The sequence below is a fragment of the Eulemur rufifrons genome, chromosome 3, assembly GCF_041146395.1.
Source record: "Eulemur rufifrons isolate Redbay chromosome 3, OSU_ERuf_1, whole genome shotgun sequence".
Taxonomy (NCBI): domain Eukaryota; kingdom Metazoa; phylum Chordata; class Mammalia; order Primates; family Lemuridae; genus Eulemur; species Eulemur rufifrons.
Window position 1 is genome coordinate 25,462,319 of NC_090985.1, and position 25,793 is coordinate 25,488,111.

The following is a 25,793-nucleotide window of genomic DNA, read 5'->3' on the forward strand; positions in this document are numbered from 1 at the left end:
AGCTGCCACTTCAAGGCCCCACAGGCATTTGGAGCCCCCAAAGCAGGCTGTGGCTGTGGTGCCCCGTGGTGTCCCTGGGTCCCTGGAGGTGGGATGGGAATGCACGACATGCAGCGCCCACAGACCCTCCTCTCTCCGCAGCTAGCCCGGGTGGCATCCTGGTCATGAAGTCCTGCTCTCCAACGTGCCCCAATAGCACCGTGTCCTCCGACGGCCGTGCCCTCTCTGTCTCCTGCTGCCAGGGCAGCCAGTGCAACCGCAGTGCCGCCTCGAGCCTGGCGGGCAGCCTCGGAGCCCTGTGGGCCAGCGTTGTGGCCAGCCTGCTGTGGGCACTGCTCTGGGCGGCCTGCTGAGGACCCGGCCATTGCTCCCGCTGGGCTCAGCACGGGCTCCTCTGCAGCTTCCGCAGCTCCCGCACTCCCACCCTGCAGAGAAGGGTCCTGGTCCTCTGCCACTCCCCTCCTCCCTCGCCAGGCCACACCCACCCCTCCCAGTCCTGGAGGGGCCACAGCCCTGGTGAGGGAAACTCTGCTCCTGCCTCAAGTAACCACCTGACCGGACGCACCAGAGGGGAGCACCTGCCCCAAGACCCCACCTCCAGGACACCTTCAGCCCTTAGCGGGGGTCCTGGAGACCCCAGGCCATCTGTCAGTGGGAAGAGCCCCTGAGCTCTCCGCAGCACCTCTACCCACATTTCAGGGGCTGGAGGTCCCTCCTGCTCGGGCCCTGCCTGGCAGGACCTCCCTCAGGCCCCTTGGTGTCCTCCTGTGCCAGCGTGACCCTTGCAGGAAGGACAGGCTCAGAGGCTTGGTCTTTGGACCCTCGGGGCTATCCATCCCCTCCACCAGCCCCTTCTCAGCCCTCCCTCCCGCCTTCCACTGCTGCTCATCTCCTGGGCCTGGGCTCACTCGCCTCCTTCCCACCCGCCCCCGCCCACCCTTCCAGTCCCCCTGGGCTACTGCATGCACCCATCACCCTGAGACACCCTGAGAAGGGACTGCCTCCACGCTCTCACTGGGGGGCCCAGTCTTTGGGCCAGAGCCCCAGGCCAGGGACCCCTTCCAGGAGAATTTGCAGGCCTTTTAAATAGTCCCCTGACTGCCCACTGAGAGATGAGACAGGTCACCTTGGGGCTCAGGACCAGGCATTGGAATGGGGGGCATCCATTCTCACTGGGCGTCAGGTGGGGACCAACCTAACCCCCAGCAGTGCCATCTGCCAGCCCTCTCCAGGCTGTTGTGAGAGAATAAAACTGCAAGCTCAGCTTGGTCCTTCTCTAAGATGTCAGGTCTGGGGACTTTCTTGTTGGTCAGCCTCACCGTCGGGGAGGGGAAGGGCCCCCCCCAGAGGCGGCAGGGACACTTTACAGAGGGAGGGGGAGTCCCCGCTGCACAAGCTCCGGGTGGGAGGAATGCACTTGCCTGCTGCCTCGGAGTCCCGTGTCTGCAGAGCCCCTTGGCCAGGGTGGCAGAAACACAATCCCAAGTAGGGGTGTCATCTGTGCTCCTCTGGGAAGCCCTCTGAGTCTCACTGTCCCCTGTCTGTGCTGCCCCCTGGATGCCCACACCCTGTGCACTCGGTCCTGGGCCCTGTAGGGTGGCCCCCGACCCCACACCCCAGTCCTGTGTCCTTGCTGGGGCACACAACTCCTTTGGCCACTCAGGACTCCCAAGACCATGTCTCCTCCCAGGGCTGCTTCTGGGTGGCAGGGTGAGGGCCCCCCATCCGCCAGGGCTTGGCTGCCAGGGCAGGCACAGTGCCCTTGCTCAGACCACCCAGGGTTCTCTGCTGTGGGACCCTGAGTCCTCGCCCTCCTGTCCTGCCCTCCTGTGCTTGGAAGCCAGATAGAGATGTCCTCTCCCTCCACCCTAATTCCTCACATCCCTTCCCTAGGTGACCAGGACAATCTTCCTGTCCAAGTGAGTGGCAGCGGGCCTCCTGCCTGCAGAGGCTGCTCCCACAGCTAGGGGCGGGGCTGGAGGGGCGGCGGTCTCCCACAGGCCAGGAGGGGGGGCTCCCACGTCCCACAGCCTGGAGAGTTTCCACAACCTGGGACAGGAGTTCCACAGCCCTGGGGGTTCCCATAGCCTGGAGGGTTCCCACAGCCCAGGGGCTCCCACAGCCTGGGTGCCTGATCCTGGAAGCCCCCCTAGGCAGATGTTCGCCTCCTCTGAGAATCCACACAGGTGCATAGGCCAGATGCCCAGCCTCCTGCAGCCTCTGCAGCCTCCACCCACCCCAGCTGCCAGGCCTCCCGGCAGGGAGCCCCCCCAGACTCTCCCCACCCCCGCTGGCCTGAGAATGCTGCAGCCTCCCTCGCCCCTCCCCATGGCCGGGCTTTCCCAGCAGCTACTTCTTCAGCCTCCCAGGGCTGCTGCCAGCCCTTGGTGTCCAAACTGGAGTCCCCCACCCCTCTGTGCCCTGCACATCCCTGCCCGAGCCTGTGCTGGGGCCACAGGAGGTGCTCCCGGCGCCCAGGATGCAGAGGGCTCAGGCCAGGGGGAGAGGGCTCCTTCTGTCTCACGGGGGCTTCTCCCCATTACTGCGCCTTGAGCTGTCTGGAGGATAAGAAAGGACAAGGTAGGCTGAGGGCAGCTGGGTGAGCCTGTGAAGCCAGGCTGTCAGCACTCCGTTGGGGCCCTCCAAGCCTCTGGCATGACCTCCCTGCGTGGCCCCGCTGTTGGGCTGCAGGGACGCACAGGGTGGTGGGTACAGGGCTTTGTGGGGGCAGCTTGCCCAGGAGCAAAGCTGGGTTTTCCTTTCCTAAGGAAGGGGGGTCCCTGACTGTCCTGTCTGATGGGGCTTCCCGGTCCTCCTGACTCTGGAAGGGCCCCACGCTTTAGGGCACCCCCCTCCCAGTGAGTCACAGCCACATGGATGTGGCCAACTCCGGCAAGAGCACCAGCGCCAGGGTGCAGAGGTCGGGGTGGGGCCAGGGGACCGTTTCCACACAAAGGTAATCGACTCCCTTCCTCCTGAGACACGGAGAGCTCTGTGGACTTGCCTGGCCCCACAGCTCCTGGGGGGCAGCCTGGTCTTCGGGAAGCCTGAGTTCTCCCCCTGCCCCCACACCTTCCCCACAGTCACAAGCAGCTGTCACTGAGAGAGAGCCTCCTGCATACCAGGCACCCCACAGCTTCTGACACCACAGAGACAGGCACAGTCCCTGCCCCTGAAGCAGGAGAGGCTGGGGACAGCAAGCAAAGTGACAAACCCTGGTGGGCCTCAGTGCCTGGCAAGGGCCGTGTGGGAGGGAAAGGCCTGGGTGTGCTGCTGAGATGGGGACAGCATGTGCAGAGGCCCAGAGGCAGGAAAGGGCTCAGGAACTGTGAGGAGACCCCGGGGTGGGACAATGTGGGAGCCGGGCTACACGAGAGTAGTGCACGGCCAGCCTGGGCAGGGCCCCAGGCAAGGCAGGGAGGCTGGGCAGATGCTAAGAGCATGGGGGGCTCCGAGGGAGGCTACAGGGGAGGGGCTCTGTCTGACCCAAGTCCAGAGTGTGCTTCTCCCTGGGAAAGGAGTGCGCACCGTGGCAGCACTGGCGTGGGGGCAGAGGAAGAGGGGTGAAGGGTGCCCCAGGACTTGGGAGGTGTGGACTCGGGCGAGGGGTGGGTTGCAAGTAGGTTGGGACATGTTACCCCTGAAATGCCCCGGGGAGGTCTGGGTGGGGCAGGGGGAGGGACTGGGCCCAGAAGAGCTGGGGCCAGACAAAATGACACACAGGAAGCGGAAGCTAGGGCTGGCTCTGTGCTAGACTCAGCTGTGACAGCCAGGAATTCTGGAACAAAGATGGGGTTTTCTCAGGTCCCCTCCAGCCAACCCGGCTCTGTGTGACCTGGGTTCATGGTCAAGGCTGCCCCTCTGTCCCCAGCACAGTTTTGGGGGGGCTCCCGGGATTCTGGCAGCCACATCCCCTCCCCCAGCACCTCTGCTCCCCGAGGACCCGCCCACCCTGCCCTCTTACATAACCTCCTGGGTTGTGATGACACACCTCTTGATCCCTTAAGCTCTTAAGATTGTGGCAATGAGCCAGGCTTGGGACCCTCCTCCCTCCCTTGGAGGCCTGTCCTCACCCTTAGGGAGGATTGCAACAACATGCAAACCTTCTAGATGAATCTAGCGCCAAACTCAGATCCCGGGGGCCACGAGGCTGAGTGGAGAGTGACCAGGCAGCTATTCCAGCCTCAAAGCTCAGCAGCCACCTGAGCCTGGGGCTGGGTGGGGTGTGCAGTCAGGGACAGAGACAGGCCTCCTCAGCCCCAGGCCATGCAAGGGCAGCTCACACTGCCCTGTGAGAGGTTCTGGTGCCAATGACAGGCGGAGGACAGGACACACAGTGCGTGCATGTCAGGTTTTTCTTTCCTTCTGAAGGGCTAGGATCAATGGTGTCCTCCCAAAGGCTCCTCCCACCCCCTAAATTATCACATAATCTTTAGAAAGCATGTGTCTGCAGGCTGGGTGTTGCCAGCCCAGAGCTGCCAGTGACTGCTTGTAGACCCGAGGGTCTCAGAGCCTCCTCCAGGGTCTACTCTATGAGCTTTGTGAATTACCGTTTTCTCTTGTCAGGGGAAGGTGTGTGTGAATAGGAAAGGGAAGAGTGCGGAGGGGACAGAGAGAGAGAGAAAGAGATAGAGACATAGTAACTATCTCCTAGAGGACACATAGGTAGTCTGAGGGCAGTGCCCACAGGTGGGGACATCCTGCTGGAGACGGCCTAGAGGGACAAAGGCACCGCAGACCACCAAGTAGCCCTTGCCTGGGAAGTGCTAAAGGCCACCACCTCCACAGTCTTGCTGGGACCTCCCCCGGAGCTGGTCTGCACTGACTCACAAGAGAGAGAGCCTTTGGTGGTGCAGGAACTCCCCAAGGTCAAAGAGAGGACCACAGGGAGAGTAAGAAGGTGAAGGCCCGTCCTGAGAGCAGGGCAGCTGGTGGGAAGCAGCCCATCCACAAGGGGACAGTCTGGAGGGATGTAATCAATGCCTTGGGGCTCTTTTCTCACTAGGGACTAGGGAAAAGCCACATTGTGCCAGCAGCACTCACTTCATCTATGTCTCCCTCAGGTGGTCAAAAGGTCTGACCCATTGGTCCACCCTCCCTGGGTCACTCTATCTACTTGTCTTCACAGGCCCCCTCCATACCTGACATCTCAGAATGCATTTTGTTGTCTTTATGGAATGGTGCCCTGAGAAAGTGAGCTCTGTGAGGGTGCAGATGTTCACATCTGCATTCCTGCATATAACCCAACATGCTGCCTGGCAAATGGCTGGTGCTCTTCACATAATACTTATTGGATAGATGGAGGGACAGATGGTAGATGGATGGATGGATGGAGGATGGATGGGTGGATAGAGGGATGATGGGTGGATGGGTTGACAGGTGGATGGGTAGATGGATATGGATGGATAGATAGATGAATGGATGAGTGTGGGTGAATGGATGGATGGATGGATGGATGGGTGGCTGGGTGGATGAGTCAAGGGGTGGAATGAGTCAAGGGGTGGATGGTAAATGGATAGATGTGTGCGTGGATACTGGGAGCAAATGAAGGCAGGGGAATAAGGAAGGAAAGTGACCAGGGCTCTGTGTTCACCACCCTTGATCCTACCCCATTGAGCTAAGAGTTGGCAGCCATAAGCTCCAGGCTACAGCAGGAGGTGGAGGGAGATGTGGCATAGCAGAGGGGAGACCCCAGGAGTTATGCATGAGCACAAACTCCTCTGTCCTCCCCTAGAACCCTGGTTAGAGCTTGTCCTATCATGCAGAGAATGAACCACCGCCAGGGAACCTGATTCCCACTCAGATTCTTTGAGTTCCGAAATTCTAAGGTTCTGTGTTCTGCAAGCCCATACTGCTAAGAGCCTGCAGTCCTGGGACTCTGAGATCCCCATGGTTCCTTGGCTCTGTGGCCCCACCCCTCTGTAGGCCTCCCCCCACCTCATGGAGGACCATGGTGTGAACTGAGGGCTTCTCCCTCATCACCCAGACCTCAGCACTGGGCACCCCTGGCCAGAGTCCTGAATGCCAGTGCCTCAGAGGGACACAGCAGGTTGTCTGACAATTAGGGCCCACCCAAAGGCTCCATGGAGGGGTGTCCTCATGCTGGTCCTAGGTGCTGGTATGGCGCCAGCCTTCACCTGTGGGCACCACCAGCCGGGCCTGAGAACTGGTTTGTTTTTCCTGGACCTCAGGAATCCAGGGCCCCAGTCCAGCCCTTCCTGGGAACAGGGTGCACCCCAAGGCAGGGAAGCGTTGCTCAAGCTCTGCCCTGTCCATGCAGCTGCTCCCTGGATTTGCATGCTGGCAGGGCAGGAGGGAGAGGCCCAGCAAGCCTGCGGGCCCCACGCAGAGGGGCAGAGCTGTCCCTGAGCGCAGCCCCTGGCCCAGCCCATGGAGCTAACTGCACCCAGCAGCCAGGCCCAACAGTGGGGGAGGTGCTGCTGGTGGCCAGGGTCCCAGGGGATGATCTAGGACATGGCAGGGCCATGCCAGGCCCTGGGAAACCTCCCCCCACCTCATGGGAAGCAGGTGACAGAGACTCATGTCTAAGGTTGTGGCTCCATGTGTAAAGGTGACTCCTGTGCCAGGAGGGAGGAGTGGAGAGGCCTGGGTGTGGGGGAAGGGCCCAGGCCCGAGACCAGGCCCAGCTGTGGTGATGCCGAGTGAGGCCTGCCCCTCTCTGTGCCATCCAAGGCCCCACCTGTGCAGGTGTGTGACACAGAGGAGCAGAGCAGGCCCGAGACAGACCCTGCATCACTCAGCTGCCTGACTCATGGAGCTGCTGAGGAAAGAGGCAGAAAAAGGATGTGACACACTAGGCTACAGGGGGCCTGGAGCCTGGGCCCTGACACCCTACCTGGCCACCCGCCCTTCAGGTATCAGCTTAGGTGGCCCCACCCAGGTCAGTCCTCCCGAGGTCCCCGAGCCCCAGGTCCCTCAGTCTCCATATGGTCACACTCCTAGGTGTGTGCCACACAGCAACCGACTGTGTCTCCCCTGCCTGCACGGTCTGGGGGCCCTGGGCTGGGCGCTGCCTCTCCCCTCTCTTGGTCTCTGTTATACCCACGGTGCCTGGGATATGGCAGGTCCTTATAAGATGTTGTTGAATGAATGAATGAAGCACCTCAGGGCAGAGGGAAGTATTTTATTTTATTTCTGAGACAGAGTCTCACTCTGTTGCCCGGGCTAGAGTGAGTGCCGTGGCGTCAGCCTAGCTCACAGCAACCTCAAACTCCTGGGCTCAAGCGATCCTCCTGCCTCAGCCTCTCAAGTAGCTGGGACTACAGGCTTGCGCCACCATGCCCGGCTAATTTTTCTATATATATTTTTAGCTGTCCATATAATTTCTTTCTATTTTCTTAGTAGAGACGGGGTCTCGCTCTTGCTCAGGCTGGTCTCGAACTCCTGAGCTCAAACAATCCGCCCGCCTCGGCATCCCAGAGTGCTAGGATTACAGGTGTGAGCCACCGCACCCGGCCACGGGAAGCATTTTAGAGCCTTGGGGCTGTGGCTGGGACTGTGCATTTGCCATGTGGCCACCTGAGGCTGAAGAAGCCCCTCCCCATGCCCCAGGGTTTGCCAGCACCTCCAGCCCAGGGGCCTGACTTGTCCACTTGGTGTCCACCCCAGACCAGGGTACGGCCTCGGGCTGCACTTTCAGAAGGCCTGGAGTATTGTGCTGTGCCGCCCTGAGCCAGGTGCCTCCCTCTCTGTGTCCCCACACCCTGTGTGATGCCAGTGGCGCAGCACAAGGGGAGAGGACAGGAAGGCGGCAGGGGCATGAGCAGGAAACGTCTGCCCCAGACAGAGGCTCAGGATTGCTCCCGCACCTGGCTCCCCAGCCCGCTAAGTTCAGGGAGCTGGCAGGACTGGGGGTGGGGTGGTATCACTGCCCCACCCCCCTTCCTTGCCTCCTCTGTTGTCGTTCCTGCTGCCAACTTCCTGATAGTACAAGTCAGATGCAGGGCCCTGGCCCCAGGGGCTGGCGAGAGGGGCCAGGCTCTAGAAAGAGATGACTCTCTCCAGGGGAGGAGGGAGGAGATGCCAGTGGTGATAGGAAGTGCCCGAGACCCTATCAGTTGCCACCCCACTCCCAGGGTGTCCTGGCACCTGCCCAGCCCTCTTTGCCCTCATTTTCTCACCAGTAAAAGGATGTTGGCAGGGGGCTGACATAGGGGACCATGGTAGCGTCTCTCTCCCCACTGCAACCTGAACTGCCACCAAGGCCCCAGCCAGACCACTGTCTACAGGAAGCCCTCCCTGACTGCACTGCCCTCACAAGCTCCCAGCTCTCCAAAAGCTCCTGGCGTCAGAATCACCCACTTTTCCCTGAAAGTAAACCGTGTCTGGGGCTGCTGTCCATGCTTCTGCTGGGAGACTGCCAGGGACAGGTAGCTCACATCCTCGAGGACAGTCCTGCCTCCTCCCACAGGACTGGAACCCAGCTTCGGCCTCAGCTTCCATGCCTGCATTCCCCCAGGGACATGGCCACAGTGGAGTCTGAAGCGCCCCTCAGGGCCTTCTCCAGCCCAGACATGGGAAGCCCACCGCCCCGAGGCCCCACACCCAGACCTCCACTCCCAGTCCACCTGTCGTCATAGACCCTACAGCTCCACCAAACCCAGCAGGAATCCCAAACCTGTTTTTCCAGCAGCTTCCATGCCCCCTGGCCCCAGTGAGTCACCCCTCCCCACCTGTCCTCCCCACCTAGTCACTACCCTGTCACCAAGCCCAGAGCTCTGCTTCCCAAGGCCTCTGACAAACCCTTGCCCAACCCACCCAGGCCTTGCAGTGGGCCCCGTGCACAGGGAAGCCCTGGAGCTGGGGGCTAGTTTCCCGCTGTGTGGGGGTGTGGACCCCTGTGTCACCTGCCTTGTCCAGTGAGACTCCAGCTGCGCTGAACAAACCCTGTGAGCCTGGGACCAGCAAGCAGGACAAGGGGCCATACCAGGCACCGGACACAGATGCGGGGCCTCCTCAGGGGGCTTCTCCCTGCTCCCCTCCTGGGCTTCCGAAGGCACTGCCTCCTGACCCCTCTGCCCTCAGGCAGGTCCTCCAGGTGCAGCGACTGCTTCAGGGAGAGTCACACGGAGCCTTCTCAGGAAGCACATGTGCTGTGGCTGTAACTTTACCCTACCTGGCAAGGGAGAGGTAAGGCCCAGCACAGGAGCTGGCTTGCCCAGGGCATGCCAGGGGGAGGGGCCGAGGGTCTCCAGCCCAGTTCTGACCGGCCCAGGGCCCACAGTGCTCCAGGCACCTTGGCCTGGCCCAAGACCCCTCCCAGCAGCAGGCCAGCCCTGCCGTGTGCTTGGTGCATGTCCACAGGTCTCGGGCAGGGACAGCTGGTGGGCCAGGCCAGGGCTGATCTCCATCTGTGCCCTGGACCCTCTCACCGTAGCCTGGCCTGCCAGGGCAGGGGCAGAACGAGGCCTCTGTGGGTCCCACTCACACCACCCAGCAAGGGGCTGCCAGGCTCAAGTGAGCAGGTAGACGGGGAAGCCAGCAGGGAGAGGGGTTCGCCCTGCTACAGGCAGGTGGGGTCTCAGAGATCCTCCATGAGTACAAACAGGGTGAAGGTGGGACCTGCCTCCCACCTACTGGGCAGCAGACCCCAAACCCTGCACTGGGGCCCTGGGCACTGGGGACCCGGCCCAGAGGAGCTAACAGTCTTGGGAGGACCAGGGCAGAGGCACGTTGGGCAATAACCACAAAGTAGGATGGTGACACTGCTCCTCCAGGCAGCGGGGGCAGGGGGGTGGTGTGGAGGTCAGGAGCAGAGGGAGAGAGGCCTCCCTCCATGGGGAGGGGTCCTGGGCCCCCAGAGGGTGGCACGGGGCTGGTGGACAGATACAGGTTCCTCGGTTCCTCCTTGTGCAATGAGGGGTTGAGTCCTGGCCTCCACCCCCTGCCCCGGCCCCCAGGCCCCCAGGTGCTACAATGGTCCCAAGAGGGGTCCTCATGGCCCTCACTTGGCCCAACACTCACCTCTCCCAGGGGGCGGCCTCTCATCCACCTCCCACACCCCAGCAGCCCATGCCACCCCAAGTCCTCCCACCTCAGCAGGGACCTTTGCTTCTGTGGGGTTCCTTGTTCCGGGCTCTGCTGAGTGGAACCAGCAACCCTAGCCCAGAGCCCAGGAAGGCAGGGCCAGCCCTCCTCCTGCTGCCTCCCAGCCCCTGGGCACAGCCCAGGCACTCACGGCACCCAGCACAGGCTGCCACCCTGCAGAAGGGACTATCTGAGGGTGGGGGTACAAGAGCAAAGACACAAGCATGGAGACGGAGACGGAGAGTGGGTGGCAGGTCAGAGACAAAGTGACCCAGGAATGGATGGACAGCGAGAGAACAGAGACACCCAGAGGCACAGAGACCAGGGCAGGGAGAGACAGAGACAGTCACAGCGAGCTGCCGGGCCCAGAACTGGGAAGGACTGACACTGGGGGCCCCTGTCCACGCCGCCCGCTGGGCCCCGAGGGAGGGGGCAAACCGCTGCCTGGGGAAGAGGCCAGGCGAGAGCTGGGCTAGTGGGTGTGGGCCAGGCAGGGCGGGGCAGGTCTGGGAGGAATGCCACTTGCTGGCTCTCTGCCCACCCCCGCCCCTCCCGGGTCCCAGCTATAAGGCCTCCGGAGAGGAGGAGCCCCCACTGCTCCCAGACAACGCCAGAGATGAAGACCATCCTGCTGCTCCTTGCTGCCCTGGCTGTGGCCGTGGGACCAGGTGAGGGGCTGGGCCAAGGGGACTGGGTGGGGTGGGCTGCTCTGGTCTGTGTGCCAGACCCTAGCCTCAGCCAGGATGGGCCCCACTGGCCATCATCAAACACTAGAAGTTCTTGGCCTTCAGGCTCAGGGAACCCTGACATTGTGGGATGCTAGACTCTTAGAATTTAAACCAAAATGAACCCACATCTTAACTTAATGGGATCAGATTTTCAGTATTTCAGAATCTGAGAATTTTAGAAGGAACCCATGAAGTCACAGACACTCTGAGAGGCAGTAGAGCCGGGAGTTATCTTGAGATGCCTCCCCCAGGGGTCATCCAGCCCCTGCTGCCAGCCCCTCCTGGTCCCCAGCTCCCTCCCAAGACAGGCCAGGAAGTGACCCAGCCCTTGCCCCCACAGGCTCAGAGCAGCCAAGCTGACAGCCCCCAGGGCCTCAGCTCAGTCAGGCCCTCAGAACCACCGCTGTCCACTCTGGAGACAGCCCCTAGGGTGGGGGACAGCAGCCCTGTTCTGAGAGCTGCTCTTAGTGTAGTCCCAGATCTCCCTGATCCTCTAGAGGAAGGGTCTGCAATGCACTGCAGACCGTTTGCTTCCTCACCATTCCCCAGACAGGGCCCAGGGCGGGGCCCCTGCTCCAGGTGGTGGCACCTGAGCTGACATCTGAGGCTGTATTCAGGATATAAGCCCGGCAGGGCCCCAGACTCAGAGGGGACAGGCCTAGGGCAGGGGTGCTAGGGGCTCTGTTCAGGAGGGGTCTTTGGGGGCAGTGGACCAGGCCCCACTGATCCCCTGCCACCCTCGCCACCAGCCCGGGCCCTCCGCTGCCATGTGTGCACCAGCACCACCAACTGCAAGCAGCCACAGACCTGCTCGGCCAGCTCGAACTTCTGCAGGACCATGACCACGGGTGAGTGGCGTCCCCAGGGCGGTCAGCAGGGGTGATGTGGGTGACAGCTTGCTTGGTCACACTGGTGCCACTGGCCCAGAGGTGGAGGATGCTGGCCGGGGGCTGAATGATGGGCTGCCACGGGTGTGAGCTGGGTGGTGTGAGTAGGTGAGAGGTGGCCGCTAGGCCTGACCACACCCTCCCCCCACTCAGTGGAGCCTCTGTCGGGGAACCTGGTGAAGAAGGACTGCGTGGAGTCGTGCACACCCACCTACACCCAGCAAGGCCAGGTCAGCAGCGGCACGAGCAGCACCCTGTGCTGCCGGGGGGACCTGTGCAATGAGAAGCTGTACAACTCAGTGCCCGCCCGGGCCCCACTCGCCAGCACTGCCCTTGGTCTGGGGCTGGCCCTGGGCCTGCTTGCTCTCCTTTTGGCCCCCAGCCTTTGACCCCCCAGGGAAGGGCTCTCATCCCTTTCCCTCCCTTTCCTAGGGATTCACAGCCCCTCCCTAGCCGTGATGGGGGTGCAGATGCCCTAGTCTCCCTGGAAGGCCTGGGGCTGGGCCCTGGAGCACTAGTGACTTGGGGCAGTCCCTTAGGGTGAGAGGAGGCAGCCCCCAGCAGCATGAAGGGCAGAGGACAGAAGTCATTCTGGTCCCTTTTGATTTTGTATTCATTCTGTTTGTTTACCGTTTCTTTTTCTACTCAAATCTCTGCACAGGAATAAATGATTTAAGACCAGAGTGGTGTGTCTATGCTATCCCGGGAGCGGGGGACGTGGTGGGGGGATCAGGCCATTCAGGTCCCCTCGAGCCTCTGACACCTGTCACCCGGGGCAGGTCATGGCAGTGTGGAAGTGTGGCAGTGTGCGAATGATACCTGAAATGCCACCGTCAGCACCCACCCTGGGAGAGGGACAGGATCCTGCCTAGGCACCTCCGTCACAGTCCCGGAGGTGGAGGGCATTCCTGGAGGGAGGTCTGAGTGGAGAGCAGTGCAAAGGGTGTTGGGCCTCCACAGCACTCAGGGGAGAAGCATCCCCCACCCCACCCCAGGCCACGTCCCTGAGACGTTGGTCTAAGAGCCTTCTAAGGGGCTGGCTCAAGACACCTCAGGCCCAAACCCAGCCTTGAACCTCTGCAGGCACTGACTGCCCACAGCCATGGCCCAAGGCAAGTCCAGCTGCCTGGGGTGACCCCGTCCCCGGGAGCTCAGAAGCCCCCGTGGCAAGACCTCACCATGCGGGTAGCGTGACTAAGAGCACACGGGCGAGGTGAGGTTGCCAGAGGCAGGGAGGGGTCCAGGCTCGCTGCCTGGGTTCTGGCAACTTTCTGGGCACGAGGCTGTGAGGTGGCACAAGAGCAGGAACCCAGCAGACACCCAGCGAGCAGCCCTTCCCACCGGGGAGGGCCAGAGCTCCCGGCAGGCCTGCCCCACTTCCCAGCAGGCCTTGCCGGAGGTCCGCACAGGCTCTGACTCCCACTGGGGCTGGCACCCTTGCAGGCCTGGCCTGGAAAACCCTGTGTGGCAGCTGGTGAGCGGCCAGTGGCGCTTCCTGGCCCCAGGTCCAGGCACTCGCCTCTTTGCTCTCACACACCACGAGACAGGCATCGGCACTGTCCCCAGTTCCAGTGGAGAGCCCGGGGTGCTGGACACCCTAAGAGGTGGCCTGTGGTTTGGTGAGGCCATTGCCCATGACCACACAGCCGTCCGCCTCCCCTGGGCCACAGAAGAGAGCTCTGGAGGGCTGCCACCCAGGCCAACGCATCACAGCCCAGGGCTTGGTCTGGGGTGAGCTTCGCTGCCCCACCCCCCTGACTGTGGGGCCCCTTCTCTACACCTAAGTCCCGCCCCTGGGTGGGCTGCTTCTTGGCCTAACTGGGCGGCTCAGTAGCCTACATGTGCCCTTGGCACCCCCCGGTGCAGCCATCACCCCGTCAATGCCACCTGTGGCTCTAACTGGGGGCCCTGGCCACGCAGGGCTGCAGGTGTCCCCCTCGCTGCACTCTGGCTCAGGAGCTATTCCAAGTGGGGGCCAGTGCGCCCCCTGGTGGCCACTGGAGAGCCAGGCATCGGGGCACCTGCGAAGGGAGCGTCATCCTCCCTTGTGCCCGCCAGCACTTGCCAGCGGCCCCATCTGTGCCCCTTTCTGGCCCATTCTGGACGGGTGGCCAGAGGGGAAAGGCACGTGGACCTGGGAGTCATGCAGGACAGCAGAGGGGTGAGTGTGCAGGCCGCAGACCCATCCCATTTCTACGTGTGGAAACCAAGGCTGGAGAGAGGAGTGACTGCTGCCTTCGCACAGCAGGCTGGCCGCAGGAATCCAAGCCCAGAGACAGGCACATCCACCCTGGGGGAGGAGAGGGTGCTCTGTGCCTAGTCCATCCTGGAGACGGCCCGGACATGGGAGACAGCTGCACATTCCTGGGAGGGCCAGGCTTCCCGCTGGCCACAGCAGGGCCTGTGACGTGGCAGGACTCAAGACCAAGCCCCAGAACAGTCCTAGCTCCCAGCCCATCACTGCCCTCTGACCCCAGCCTCTCAGGGTCCCCATCCCAGGCTCCCAGCCACTTGTCTGCCTCTGTGACCCCACTGGGTAGCCCCTTCAATTGCTCTAGCCCCATCCTGACCCCAGCCCCACCCTAGCAACAGCTCCGGGGCAGGGCCTGCAAGAGCCAGGGGTGGTGGCCTTCTCCAACTGCCCCTAGCCCTGTGAGTGTAGACGGAGAGGCTGGCCCCTGAAGGAGGGTCTCCCTCTGCCAGAGCCTGCACATGCACAGTGATGTCTGGGGCAGGTGACAGTGTAGGGTAGGGCTCCAGGGTCAGCCACCCTGAGGTGCAGCCAGCACCCAGGGCTGGGGCTCCGACCCCCTCATGGGGTGCAGGGCTGCCTCTCCTGCCCATCCGGCACACTGAGACGAAATTTTCCCTATGCCTTAATAGAAATGCTAACATTAGTCAAAGTACAATTTCGAGACAAAGGGCTGCTTTTCAGGGAGATTCTGCAAAAGCAACTGATGGCACCTTCTGAGAAGGGACACCCAGACACTCACCCTTTCTAGCATCTGTTCTCCTCATGGCCCAATGTGGCCTGCGTTCCAAGCAGAAGGAAGGAGCCGAGGTCAGAGGGGCCCCTTCAAGCCCACCTTGGACTCCTGGGCCCTACAGAGGGTGTGGGGGTCACCACCCTGCCCAGGAGCAGCTAGATGTGGCTTGTGATAGGCTTCTCTCTCTGGCCCTGCCATGAATAAGCAGGACTGCCGGGGGGGGGGGTCGGGGGGCGGGCAGTGAGGGGGTTCCATGGTCCCTGCTCTTGGAGGGATGTTCTCAAAGAACCAACTTTTGGTTTAGTGATCGTCTCTATTAGTTTTCTTTTTCTATTTTATTGATTTCTTTGGCTCTTATTCTTGTTCTGTCCTTCATTTTGCTTACTTTGGCTTTGATTTGCTCTTTTTGTTCTAATTTCTGAGGGTGGAAGTTTAGGTTGATGTTTGGAGAACTTTCTTCTTTTCTGACAAGACCATTAGGGTAAAACTTCCCTCTAGGGCCCCTGTGTCCACCAACTTTGATGGATGGTATTTTCATTCAGTTGGAAACATTTTCTGATTTCCTTTTTTGGTTTCTCTTTTGGCCCATAGGTTATGTAGAAATGTGTTGTTACTTGGCTTCTAAGTATCTGGGAATCTTAAAGATATATTTCTGTTACCGAGTTCTAATTTAATTCCATTGTAGTCCAAGAAAATGATCTATATGATTCCAATGCTTATAAATTTATTGAGATTTGTTTTGTTTTATGGCATAGAATATGATAAATCTTGGTGAATGCTCTTGGTTAATAAAGGTGTGCTCTCCTTCTGAGGGGTGGCATCCTATATAATCAGTAGGTCACACTGGTTGGTAGTGTTGTCCAAGTCTTCATCCATACAGATTTTTTGTCTACTTCTATCACTTATTGAGAGAAGAGTGTTGAAATCTCCAACTGTTATCAGGGATTTTCTTTTACTCCTCTTCGTTCTATCAGGCATTGTTTGTTGCTTTGTGTATTTTAAGGCTTAATTGTTAGGTGTGTGAGCATTTAGGATTGCTGTGTCCTTGTCATGAGCAGACCCACTTATCATTTGGTAATATCCCTCTTTATGTTCTTCACTCTAAACCCACTTTGATATTAATGTAGTCATTCCTGCTTTCTTTTCACTGATGTCAGCACGGTATATCTTTTTCCATCTTTTTACTTTAAACCTATTTGTGTTTTTATATATCCAGTAAGTTTCTTGAAAACAGTTTATACTTGACTCTTTCTCTTTTTATCCAATCTGGACAACCTCTGTTTTTTGAGGTGTTTAGACCACATAGTGTCATTATTGGTGTGTTTGGGTTTAACTATCACCTTGCTATTTATTTTCTATTTGTCCCATCGGTTATTTTTTCCTTTTTCCTCCTTATGCTTTCCTGTAACTAGTTAATTTTTTATAATTCTATTTTATCTCCTTTGTTGATTTATTAGCTAGAGCTTGTAGATTTTTCCTTCCTTCTTTTTTTTAGTGGTATTTAGTGCTTTTGTACACATCTTTTACTTATTAGTATACCATTTCACACATAGTATAATCAGTTTGCAGCAGTGTACTTCCACTCTCTCCCTCCTGGTCTACTTGTGTTACTGTGGTCATACAATTACTTTACACTTGCTAGAAATTCCATAATACATTGTTACTATTTTGGCTTCAAGCAATTATCTTATTAAGTGATTCAAATTTTTTAAAAAATTACCTTATATTTCCCATTTCAGGCGCTCTCCATTTCTTTACATGGATTCCTATTTCCATGTAGTGTCACTTTCCTCTGCCCAAAGGACTTCCTTTAACATCTCTTCTAGAGCCGGTCTGCTGGTAGTGCATTTTTTTCTGCCTTTGTAGATCTGAAAAATTCTTTATTTCACCTTTATTTTTGCTGGGTATATAATCCCAAGTTGACAGGTGTGGTTTTGTTTATTTTTGTGTTATGGGTGTTTTGTATGTTAAACACAGCACAGCATCATTGTGTCGGCTTGCATTGTTTCTGACAAGAACTCTGCTGCCATCCTTATCTTCAATGCTTGCATATAATGTCTGTTTTAATATTTTTCTGTCACTGGTTTTGAGCAATTTAATCATGATGTGTTTTGATGTGGTATTTTTCATATTTCTAGTGCTTAGGGGTTCGTTGAGTTTCTGGGTTCCATGGGTTTACATTTGCATCAAATTTGAAAACAGTTTAGCCACTATTTTCCTGCATATTTTTTCTTTTCCTTTCATCCTCTCTTCCCCTTCTGGGACTTCAGTGGCACACAGTGGGCCACTTGAAGTGGTCCCGTAGCTCCGTGATGCTGTGTTAATTTTTTCAGTCTTTTTTCTTCTGCGATTCCTTTTAGTAGTTTCTAATGCTGGGTACTCAGGTTCTCTAATCTGTCTTCTCCAGCCTAATCTGTTGTTAATCCCACCCAGCACAGTTTTCATCTCAAATCTACTTTTCATCTTTAGAAGTTTGATTTGTATCTTTAAAAAAAAAAAACTCCTACATGTTCATGCTCTCTTCTACTTTCTCGAACATATGAAATATGCTTACAATATTTGTTTTAATATCCTTGCCTACTAATACTTCATCTGTGTTATTGCTGGGTCTGTTTCTAATGATCAGTTTTTCTCCTCATTGAGTATCAGATTTTCCTGCTTCTTTGCATGTGTGGTGGTGTGTAATTAGTGCTAGGCATTCAACTGAATGAATTCTGTATTGTTGGGTGCTGGATATATATATACACACATATATATAGAGAGAGAGAATATATATGCAATATGTAGTATATATATAGTATAGTATTAGAGAGGGAGAGAGAGTATTCTTTTAAGTAATTTTTAGTTTTGTTCCAGGATGTAATTAAGTGACTTGGAAACAATCAGAGCCTTTCAAGGCTGGCTTTTAAGCTCTGTTAGTGGGGACCAGTGTGCTCTTTAACCTGAGGCTGACTCGGCCCCACCCTTGGGGCAGTTCCCTTCTGAGCACTCAGCTGGATGGCCCAGGGAATATGACGTCTGTCCTCCCAGTTCACACGGATGAACTCTTCCCAGCCAGTGTGAGCTCTGGGAACTGTTTTTGCCTGCTCCTTGCACGTTTGGGGATTCTTTGCACATTTGGTTCTTCGCACGTTTGGGGGTAGGTTCCTCCAGTGCAGGCACTCACTGATCGGTACTCAGCTGAATCTCCCTTTCTCCAGACAGCTCTCTCCGGACTCTCGCCCTGTAATTCTAGCTGCCATGGTCTCCTGGAATTCCCCACTCTGTATGTCCAACTGGGAGACTAAGTACTCCGGTGGTTTGGGGGCGGGGCTTTCGGAGAAGGGGCGGGAAGCGCCTGAGCAGCAGGCCTGTTCTGACTCAGGCTTTCTGTATCCTAGGATTGGCACCCGGGAAGTGGGTCATGGAGGATTTGTTGTTCCCAGGAAGGGGGAAGTCTAATTAGCTCCCCAGGGTGGGGCCGGTCCAGATCCCTGCTCTCCAAACCCCTTCCCAGAGGGTGGGCATCCTGCCCTCCCTACAGTACCTTCTGTAACACGCTTCCTTTGTTCCTCCTATCCTGTGCTGCCTGTCAAGCAGTTTCTGAAAAAAAGTTATTTGTATATTTTGCCCCAATTTTTGGTTAAGACAGGACGGTAAATCCAGTTCCCGTTAATGCATCTTGGTGTGATGCTGGAGGCCATGACAAACTCTGGTTTTGACCTAGGCGTTAATTGTACGTCCCACTCCCGCCCCCCCTCCGACCCCCGCAAATAGAGTGTGAGCCCCATGTGGGTGGGAATATTTGGGAACTTTTGTCCGCTGTGTTCCCCGCTGTACCCCGGCACACGGGGGCATGCGCCACCACTGGGCAACAGAGTAACCAACTGTCCGGGTTTGTCTGGGATGGATGGATTCCCGGAACCAGAGCCAACATACCTAGTAGGCGCAGGGGTCTGGGCCTTGGGCCCACAAAAATGTTTATAATCTCTTTTAAAGAAAATATTAGCTTTTAGGGCAAAGAAAATGTTTTGGTTTTTTTTCACATTGGAAAGAAATGAACATTTTAGGACCCATAAAAATCTATTAAATTTTGCATAAAACAGACCAAAAAATGAGGTATTTAAAGTTATATTAAAGTAATTATTTCATATTGCTATTATGATGGTGGGAGGGGTCCACGAAACAGCGGAGACTGTCAGGGATTGCTTTGTCAGGTGGGGACACCAGATCAGCTCTGGGAGCCGCTGCGCCCCGGGCGGTGTGAGCTGCGCTGGAGAAACGCGGGCCTGGGCCGTGGGGCTGGGGGGCGACTAAACCGCAGGGCGTGGCTGCGTGGGGAAGTGCGGCCGCGGGGGAGGATTCCGCCTCGGGCGGATTTTGCAACAGGACCGGGTGCAGATTGTCTGTGACGTGCTGGGCGGAGCACGTGCGCCTGAGGGTCTCCAGGGTGTCACTGCGGGATAACCTGCGTGCCTGATGGCTGGGTCCTGATGCCTGGGCCACTGTGGGGGTGCCTCCAGTGCTAGGCGCGCCAGCGGGGCGGGGCCTGCAGGGAGCTCGCGTGGGGGGCGGGGCCTGCAGGGTGGGCAGCGCTAGGGGCGTGGCCGGGGCGGGGCCTGCGGCGAGCTCTCGCTGGGTGGGCAGTCCCAGGGGCGGGGCCGGGGCGGGGCCTGGGCTTCCCGGGAGAACCTGCCGGGGGCTCGCGGAGCGGGCGCTGCTGGCCGCATCGACGGACGCACAGTCAGACAGAGAGAGCCCGTCGAGCGGCCACGGGTGAGTCTCAGGCACGGGGGCCTTAGGGTGGTGGGTGGTGAAGGTCACTGGCGAGGTCAGAGCGATCCCCAGCTCGAACCGAGAGCCCTCCCTCTGGCGGGGACTGCAGTCTTTGGGGCGGGGCTCTCGGAGAGGGGGCGGGAAACGCCTGAGCCGCAGGCCTGGCCTGACTCAGGCCTTCTGCATTGTGGGGTTGGCGCTGGGGAACTGGGTCATGGAGGATTTGTTGTTCCTAGGAAGGGGGAAGTCTAATTAGCTCCCCAGGGTGGGGCCGGTCCAGATCCCTGCACTCCAAACCCTTTCCCAGAGGGTGGGCATCTCCATCCCAAACACCAGACCCACACTGGGAAGTGTTTCCTGTCTTGCCCAAGTGCCCTCCTGGGATGCCTTCAAAGCGCATTTCCCCACTGGCTGAACTCAGCTTCTTGATGTCCCGGGAGCTCCCGCAGTGGCCAGGGACTCAGACCCGAGAGGCCCATGCAGGGCTCTGAAGGCCTTCCTGGGAGAAGGGGCCCCATGCAGGGACACCCTGGGAGCGGAGGGGAGGAGGAGCAGTGAGAAGAGACCCGGCGTTGGGCCATTCCTGCCCTGGCCAGCCACCCAGCACCTAGGGCCCTGCGTGGGGAGGGAGCTGGGTGCCAGGTTCCCATAGGGCCCCTGCACGAACCATCCCCTGGGTGAAATTCTGGTTTTAGCCTAGCATTCAAGGCCCCTCCTGCCTCCCTTTGAGGCCACCCAGCCCCTCCCTTTCTATAGCCCCGCCCCTCATTCTCCAATTTTCGTGGGCTGTCTTGGACTCTTGCAGGCGCTGGTCTCTGGTTGGAATACCCCGACCTCTGCTCCTTTCTTGTCCTATCTCAAGTCTCCCCTCATCCAGGAAACCTTCCCTGACACCCACTGAGTGAGATGACTTCTCTGCCCTCCTGCCCCCCTTCCCAGGCCCCCTGTGGGGTCCCTCAGATCCAGCACTGATCACATGTGTTTGTCACCCTCTGTGCAGGGCTGCAGCTCCCACAGTAGACCAGCAGCTCCAGGAGGGCAGGGGGCTGTCCCACCTTCTCTGTGATCCAGGACCAGCTGTGCCTGCCTCCTCACTCTCACACTGCCCTCTCGCCTCCAGCCATGACACCCCTGCTCACTCTATTCCTGGTGGCCCTGGTGGGCCTACCTCTGGGTAAGATGGACCTAGGATGGAGGGATGGACAGACCTACATTTGGGGGCAAGCAGGCTGGCAGTGGGAAAGGAATCCAGAGTTCCCAGTGGCCACTTCTCCTGCCAGCCATCCTGCCCAGGGGAAGGTGATGGGCTGAGGGTCTGGTGGGCAGGACGGGAGCCTTGCCATGTTCTGTGACCCCTCCCCACCGCTCCTGCCCACCCCTTGGCCCCAGCCCAGGCCCTGGACTGCCATGTGTGTGCCTACAACGGAGACAACTGCTTCAACCCCATGCGCTGCCCGGCCATGGTCACCTACTGCATGACCACTCGCACTTGTGAGTCTGTGGGAGCCCCCGGGCCCTGCCTGGGGAGCAGGAGGGGAGGCTCTGCCTGCTCCTGAGCATTCGGGGAGCCTGGGGAGGGAGCTCTCAGCTGAGGGGGCCCTTTCCTAAGGGGCCCGAATGCTGGGGTTGGGCCAACTGGGAGGTCCCAACCCTCTCACAGAAGCTGGCCCATCTCCCCACCCCTCTGCAGACTACACCCCGACCAGGATGAAAGTGAGCAAGTCATGTGTGCCCAGCTGCTTTGAGACTGTGTATGATGGCTACTCCAAGCATGCATCCACCACCTCCTGCTGCCAGTACGACCTCTGTAATAGTGCCAGCTTCACTGCCCTGGGAGGCCTAGCCTTGGCCCCTATACTCCTGGCCACCCTCTGGGGTCTGCTCTAAGCCCGGGACCCCAGGCAGACCCTCTCAAGGACAAAGCTCTTGAGAGACACGGCTACACCCTCTCACCCTGCACACCCCACCCAAGTCTCTACCTTCCCGGAGACCCCCTCAGCCACCCCCAGGGCCCAGGACTGTCGGCAAGAGGACTCTGACCTCCTCCAACCACCCAGGGGACCTCACTTGGCAGCCTTGGCCTTTCATTTTCAAAAGGCTGGTGTGTGGGACTGGACCTCCCGGTGTGGGAACTGGTGTGTCGGACTGGACCTCCCAGAGGTGTCTGCGTTGATGGGTGAGCGTGGGCCCTCCTTCGTCCAGGGCTAGAAGTGTCTGGCAAAGTGTCATTTCTGGTGAGGGGCTCAGCCGGCCAAGGAACACTGATTTGATGGGAGCTGTGGCCAAACCCCACCCTCTGGGCAGACCTTGGGTTGCAGTCCTAGGAGGAAGGGCTCTCCCAGGCCTAGGGAGGGCTGTCTCTGCTTCCTCCTGAGGCCAGCAGCCACCCAGGGCAGCTGTGGGATGGAGGGCCAGGTGAGGAAGGCCTTTGCTCCATCACCTGTCCTAGGAACTCGTGCCAGGCCTGGTGTGGGAGCAGCCCTTGGCAGGGGAGGGGGTGGCCCTCCAGCCTCAGAGGCTCTTGGTGTCCAGCGGGGGTCTGTGCCCTCTAATTGAGTCACATACCTTGACCTTTCCACATCCCCCCACGAGGCACTGGGCCTGAGGCTGGCAGGGATATGGGAGCAGTGGCCGAGCTATATTTGGTGGGGCCTGAACACTGACCAGGGACCAGGGCCAGGGCTATTCTGGGCAGGGAGGAGGGGGGCAGGGCAGTGGGCCCCCAGGGCCTGGTCCTTAGCCTCAGCGGGTTGGGCAGCCTGCACAGGCTCCGGGAAGCCAGACTGTGGTGTCCTGCTGGGCCGCTCAGGCTGAGACCCTGTCCAGCCCCCTTGGCCCTGCCCCTTCAACCCTGGGTTGCGTCCACAGGGACTGCTGGCGCTCCACCATAACTCAAGCACCCCCTCCAGCTTGGAACTCTCATGGACCCCAACCCAGGTCGGGGAGACACAGGTCTGCCCTGCCTGCTGTCCTCGATGCAGGTGGCCCAGGGAGTGCCTGTTCCACTTGGAGAGAGGCCAGATGGGCTTGAGACGCCATGGTGCCCACAGCACCTGAGGCTTTCTCACCTGGCCAGTACCCCCCCACCCTCAAGCACCAGTGTCCATCAGCTGCCGCCTCAGCTGGCCCAGCCCCGGAGGGGCGGGAGGGTGGCAAATGCCCATGTGCTGGGATTGTCCCTAGCCCCATTCGTGGCCCATGCCAGGGCAGCCCAGCTGGAACTGTGATTGAGAGCTCCTCTCCAGGACCCACTTGGGGGATGAGGGTTTCCAGCCCAGGGGCCTCCTCTTGCAGGGGCTCAGGGAACATGTGGCAAGGGTCCTCACATAGGCCTGGGCTGGGGGCAGTTTTCTGGCCTCAGTTTCCTCCTCTGGAGGACAGGTTGCTGAGGAAGGATGGGAGGGTGGAGTCCTTAGCTGAGGGCCCACCCACAAGGAGGACAGGGTGGATCTCTAGCAGAGTGGACTTAGGTGGGAAGGGGCCCAAGGGTGGGGGACATTTGACTTTCCAGAGGTAGTGCGGGCTGTGTACCAGGCCAGGAGGTGGGAAGGCGAGCAGGGCAGTCCTGGACTCCCCCCACCCACCCCTCCAGTGAGTGGGCCAGGCCCTTCCCCTGGGGCCCAGTCGGTTGTGAGCCCCTTCCTGGGGGAGGCTGGGAGTAAGCCAGGTGCCACCCCAGAGCTCCCACAAAACGCCCACCAGTGAGTGGTCAGCCTCGGGGTGGTGACCAGACAAGGCCACCTCAGCTGCAGCCCGCACGGGACTCGGTGCTGGCTGGGAAGGAGGCTCCAGCCCCAGATGGCTCCTGACTCAGCGGGAGGGGCCTGGGACGCGGTCATTACCCTGCTTGTGCAAGTCCATGGTCCTGATTCAGGTGGTGCCCTTAGCCAGAGCTGGGAGGGGCCCCAGGGTAAGGTCCTCCTTCCCTCCCTCCTGTCTGTGGGGTAATGGGGAGGAGGCCTGGTTCACCTGTGGGCTCGGGGACAGTGTGAACAAGGGCCTACGGGAGCTGGGGGTGCTGGGGGGTCGGGGAGGAGGGCAGCTTCTCACACCTGCCTCTTGCGTCCATCTGTCCACCTCTCCCGAATCCTGACCTGGTCCAAGCCCTGCACTGACAACACTGCCCCCAGCCCTGGGACAGGGCTGCCCACCCTACCTCTACCCCGAGACTGGGTTCTGCCTGGCTGGCCTACCTAGCCCAGAGCACACAGAAGGTGCTCAACTTATGCTGGGCCAGACTGATTAGGGGAAAGTGCATGGCTTTGCAAAAACAGAGATCTGGAATGGCAGTGCCAGCAGAAATCAAACCAGTAAACTTGTCCCTATTACATCAATGGTGGTGACGAGTGACATCGGTCCACCCCACCGCAGCCTGGCTATAAGCATTCTGCAGCAGCCCTGCAAGGTGAAAACTTTGTCATGCCCCTCTGACAGAGGCACAGAGAGGTGAAAGTTGGCCTCCCTGCACGCCCCTGCCCCTGCCCCTGCCCCTGCCCCTGCCCCTGCCCCGCTATGCCGTCTTCTCCAGCCTTGGAGGCTCTGCACCCCGAAGCCTGGGAGGGGAAGGCGGTTTCGTACACATGGTGATTGTAAGAGCTTAGATCAGGAAGCTGAGGGGGAGATTGGAACTGGAAATTTCGGAACCCCCGAGGACTAGAGTCAGGGTGGAGAGCCACAGGGCCCCACAGGCTGACCCTCCCCCACCCGTGTTGGCTGTGGCCATTCCCGCTTTGGGGACCCCCCTGACAGAACAAGGAGCACCCTCCGTAGGGTGGGTGCTCGGAGCTATTCACTGCTGCTCTCTGTGGTGTCCCCACGCTGGGAGCGGCCTGAACGTCTCAGGAGTGGCTGCTCGAATGTACCACGGCACCCTGGGATGTTACGTGTTCTCCGTGGAATGTGCTACGCGACTGAGAAGCAGCTGGAGCTTCGGGCAGTGACCTGGAGACAGCCGGGTGGGCACCGCAGCGAAAGGCGCAGGCACAAGGGAGGTGCAGGGGTGGGGCCTGGTGCCAGCCTCAGGGCTGGACGCGGGGAAAGGGCCAGGCCAGCTCTGCTTCACCCCCCTTCGTAGTGTCTGATTTGTTGTAATGAATATTAACTGTATTCATAATTCTAAAACCCTGGAAAAGATAAAAAGAAACTGAGCGGCCCCCTCCTCTGACTTGACGTGCTGTGCCTTCCTGGGCACGCTTTGGTCCTGCAACTCTGGGCGACCTAGGGCTCATCATGCTCCACCTCTCCAGGCCTCAGTTGCTCACGGATGAAATAGTCCCTGCTCCGCTGGTCATGGTGTAAGTGCCCAGCCCGGGGCCTGAACATGGGAGGCCCCAAGTGGGTGGGTGGATGCCGTCCTTTCCCTCCCATCTGGCTTCCGGGGGTCCAGGCGCTTCCCAGGGCCCTGCTCCTGTGCTGATGCTCACCTGAGCCCTGGTGCTGACCGGGACTTGGAATTCCACCCTCAGGTGTGGTTCCGCCATGCTCGCTGTACCTGGCACCCACAAGTGGCCCTCAGTCCCCCACTCAGAATAAATGGATAGATGTACCATCTGCCCTTCTCTGCGGCCCCACCACCTCGGCCTGTGCTCTGCCTCACCTTCCTAGCCCAGTTTGGGTGGTTGTCCTGGCTCCGTGGTCCTAGACCCCTGTCCACTGTACCCCATCCAGGACTTGGGGCCACCCAGTCTCCTCCAGGCCTGATCTGACCGCAGAGTCAGCCCAGGCACCGGGCAGGGACCAGCAGGATTCTTGGGGCCACGGGAGAGGCAGAGCCAGGGCACGCCCACCCCTGGGGAGGCCAGGGGTCCTGGGTGAGGGGGACAGGACCAGGCCCAGCCCATCACTGCCGACCTGGCCTCTGGATTTCTGGTTCCTGACCCCAGCTTCCCACTCCCCCTGGGAGGAGGGTCTGAATCTGCCAGACCCTCTCAGGATCTCCCTCCCTCCGGCCCCACTTCCCCAGCCCTCGGGAGCCCCCCAGACAGGGGGTAGACAAGCTATCTGGGCAGCCAGAAAGCAGACGCAGGGGCCCTGCCTGGCTCCCAGGCCCCTCCAGCTTCCAGCAGAAGAATGATGGCTCCTCCGGTGTGTTCCTCTGGGCTGTCACCCCCCACCTGCATAGACCCTGGGACCTTGGTGACAATCATGGGACCCTGGGGACCTCCACAAGAGGCTGCTCCCAGCCATGATTCTTCTGTGCTCCCAGCCCTGGGAGGGGCTGGGACAGGACGAGACTGGAGGCCCAGTGGCCAGGCGAGGACGTTCTGGCCTCCTCAGAGGAGACCTGGTCATCTAGCCCACTCCAGGGCAGGAGTGCTGATGAAGGTCCCTGGTTTCCATCCACCTGGAAGCTCCATTTTCATTTTAAGGGGAATGGGGTTTCTGGAGGC

The 25,793-nt window shown here is 59.2% G+C and overlaps 2 protein-coding genes across 2 annotated transcripts; both read left to right on the forward strand.

Annotated features, from left to right (window-relative positions):
- The first annotated feature begins 10,663 nt into the window (after positions 1 to 10,663).
- LY6D (lymphocyte antigen 6 family member D) lies at positions 10,664 to 12,051 on the forward strand. The gene is made up of 3 exons (XM_069465923.1): positions 10,664 to 10,715; positions 11,525 to 11,623; positions 11,816 to 12,051. Exons 1-3 carry the CDS (start codon positions 10,664 to 10,666, stop codon positions 12,049 to 12,051), a joined length of 387 nt encoding a protein of 128 aa, XP_069322024.1.
- A 7,259-nt stretch (positions 12,052 to 19,310) lies between these two features.
- Positions 19,311 to 24,622, forward strand: LYNX1 (Ly6/neurotoxin 1). Its single transcript, XM_069465924.1, has 4 exons — positions 19,311 to 19,404; positions 20,405 to 20,578; positions 20,794 to 20,895; positions 21,095 to 24,622. The coding sequence occupies exons 2-4, from the start codon at positions 20,527 to 20,529 to the stop codon at positions 21,289 to 21,291; spliced, it is 351 nt and encodes a 116-aa protein (XP_069322025.1). The 5' UTR covers positions 19,311 to 19,404; positions 20,405 to 20,526; the 3' UTR covers positions 21,292 to 24,622.
- Positions 24,623 to 25,793: the final 1,171 nt, after the last annotated feature.

Coding starts and splice junctions, on each gene's coding strand:
- LY6D (XM_069465923.1), top strand. CDS start 10,664: ATGAAGACCATCCTGCTGCTCCTTGCTGCCCTGGCTGTGGCCGTGGGA. Junction 10,716..11,524: donor GGCTGTGGCCGTGGGACCAG/GTGAGGGGCTGG, acceptor CCTCGCCACCAG/CCCGGGCCCTCCGCTGCCAT. Junction 11,624..11,815: donor CTGCAGGACCATGACCACGG/GTGAGTGGCGTC, acceptor CCCCCCACTCAG/TGGAGCCTCTGTCGGGGAAC.
- LYNX1 (XM_069465924.1), top strand. CDS start 20,527: ATGACACCCCTGCTCACTCTATTCCTGGTGGCCCTGGTGGGCCTACCT. Junction 20,579..20,793: donor CCTGGTGGGCCTACCTCTGG/GTAAGATGGACC, acceptor CCTTGGCCCCAG/CCCAGGCCCTGGACTGCCAT. Junction 20,896..21,094: donor CTGCATGACCACTCGCACTT/GTGAGTCTGTGG, acceptor ACCCCTCTGCAG/ACTACACCCCGACCAGGATG.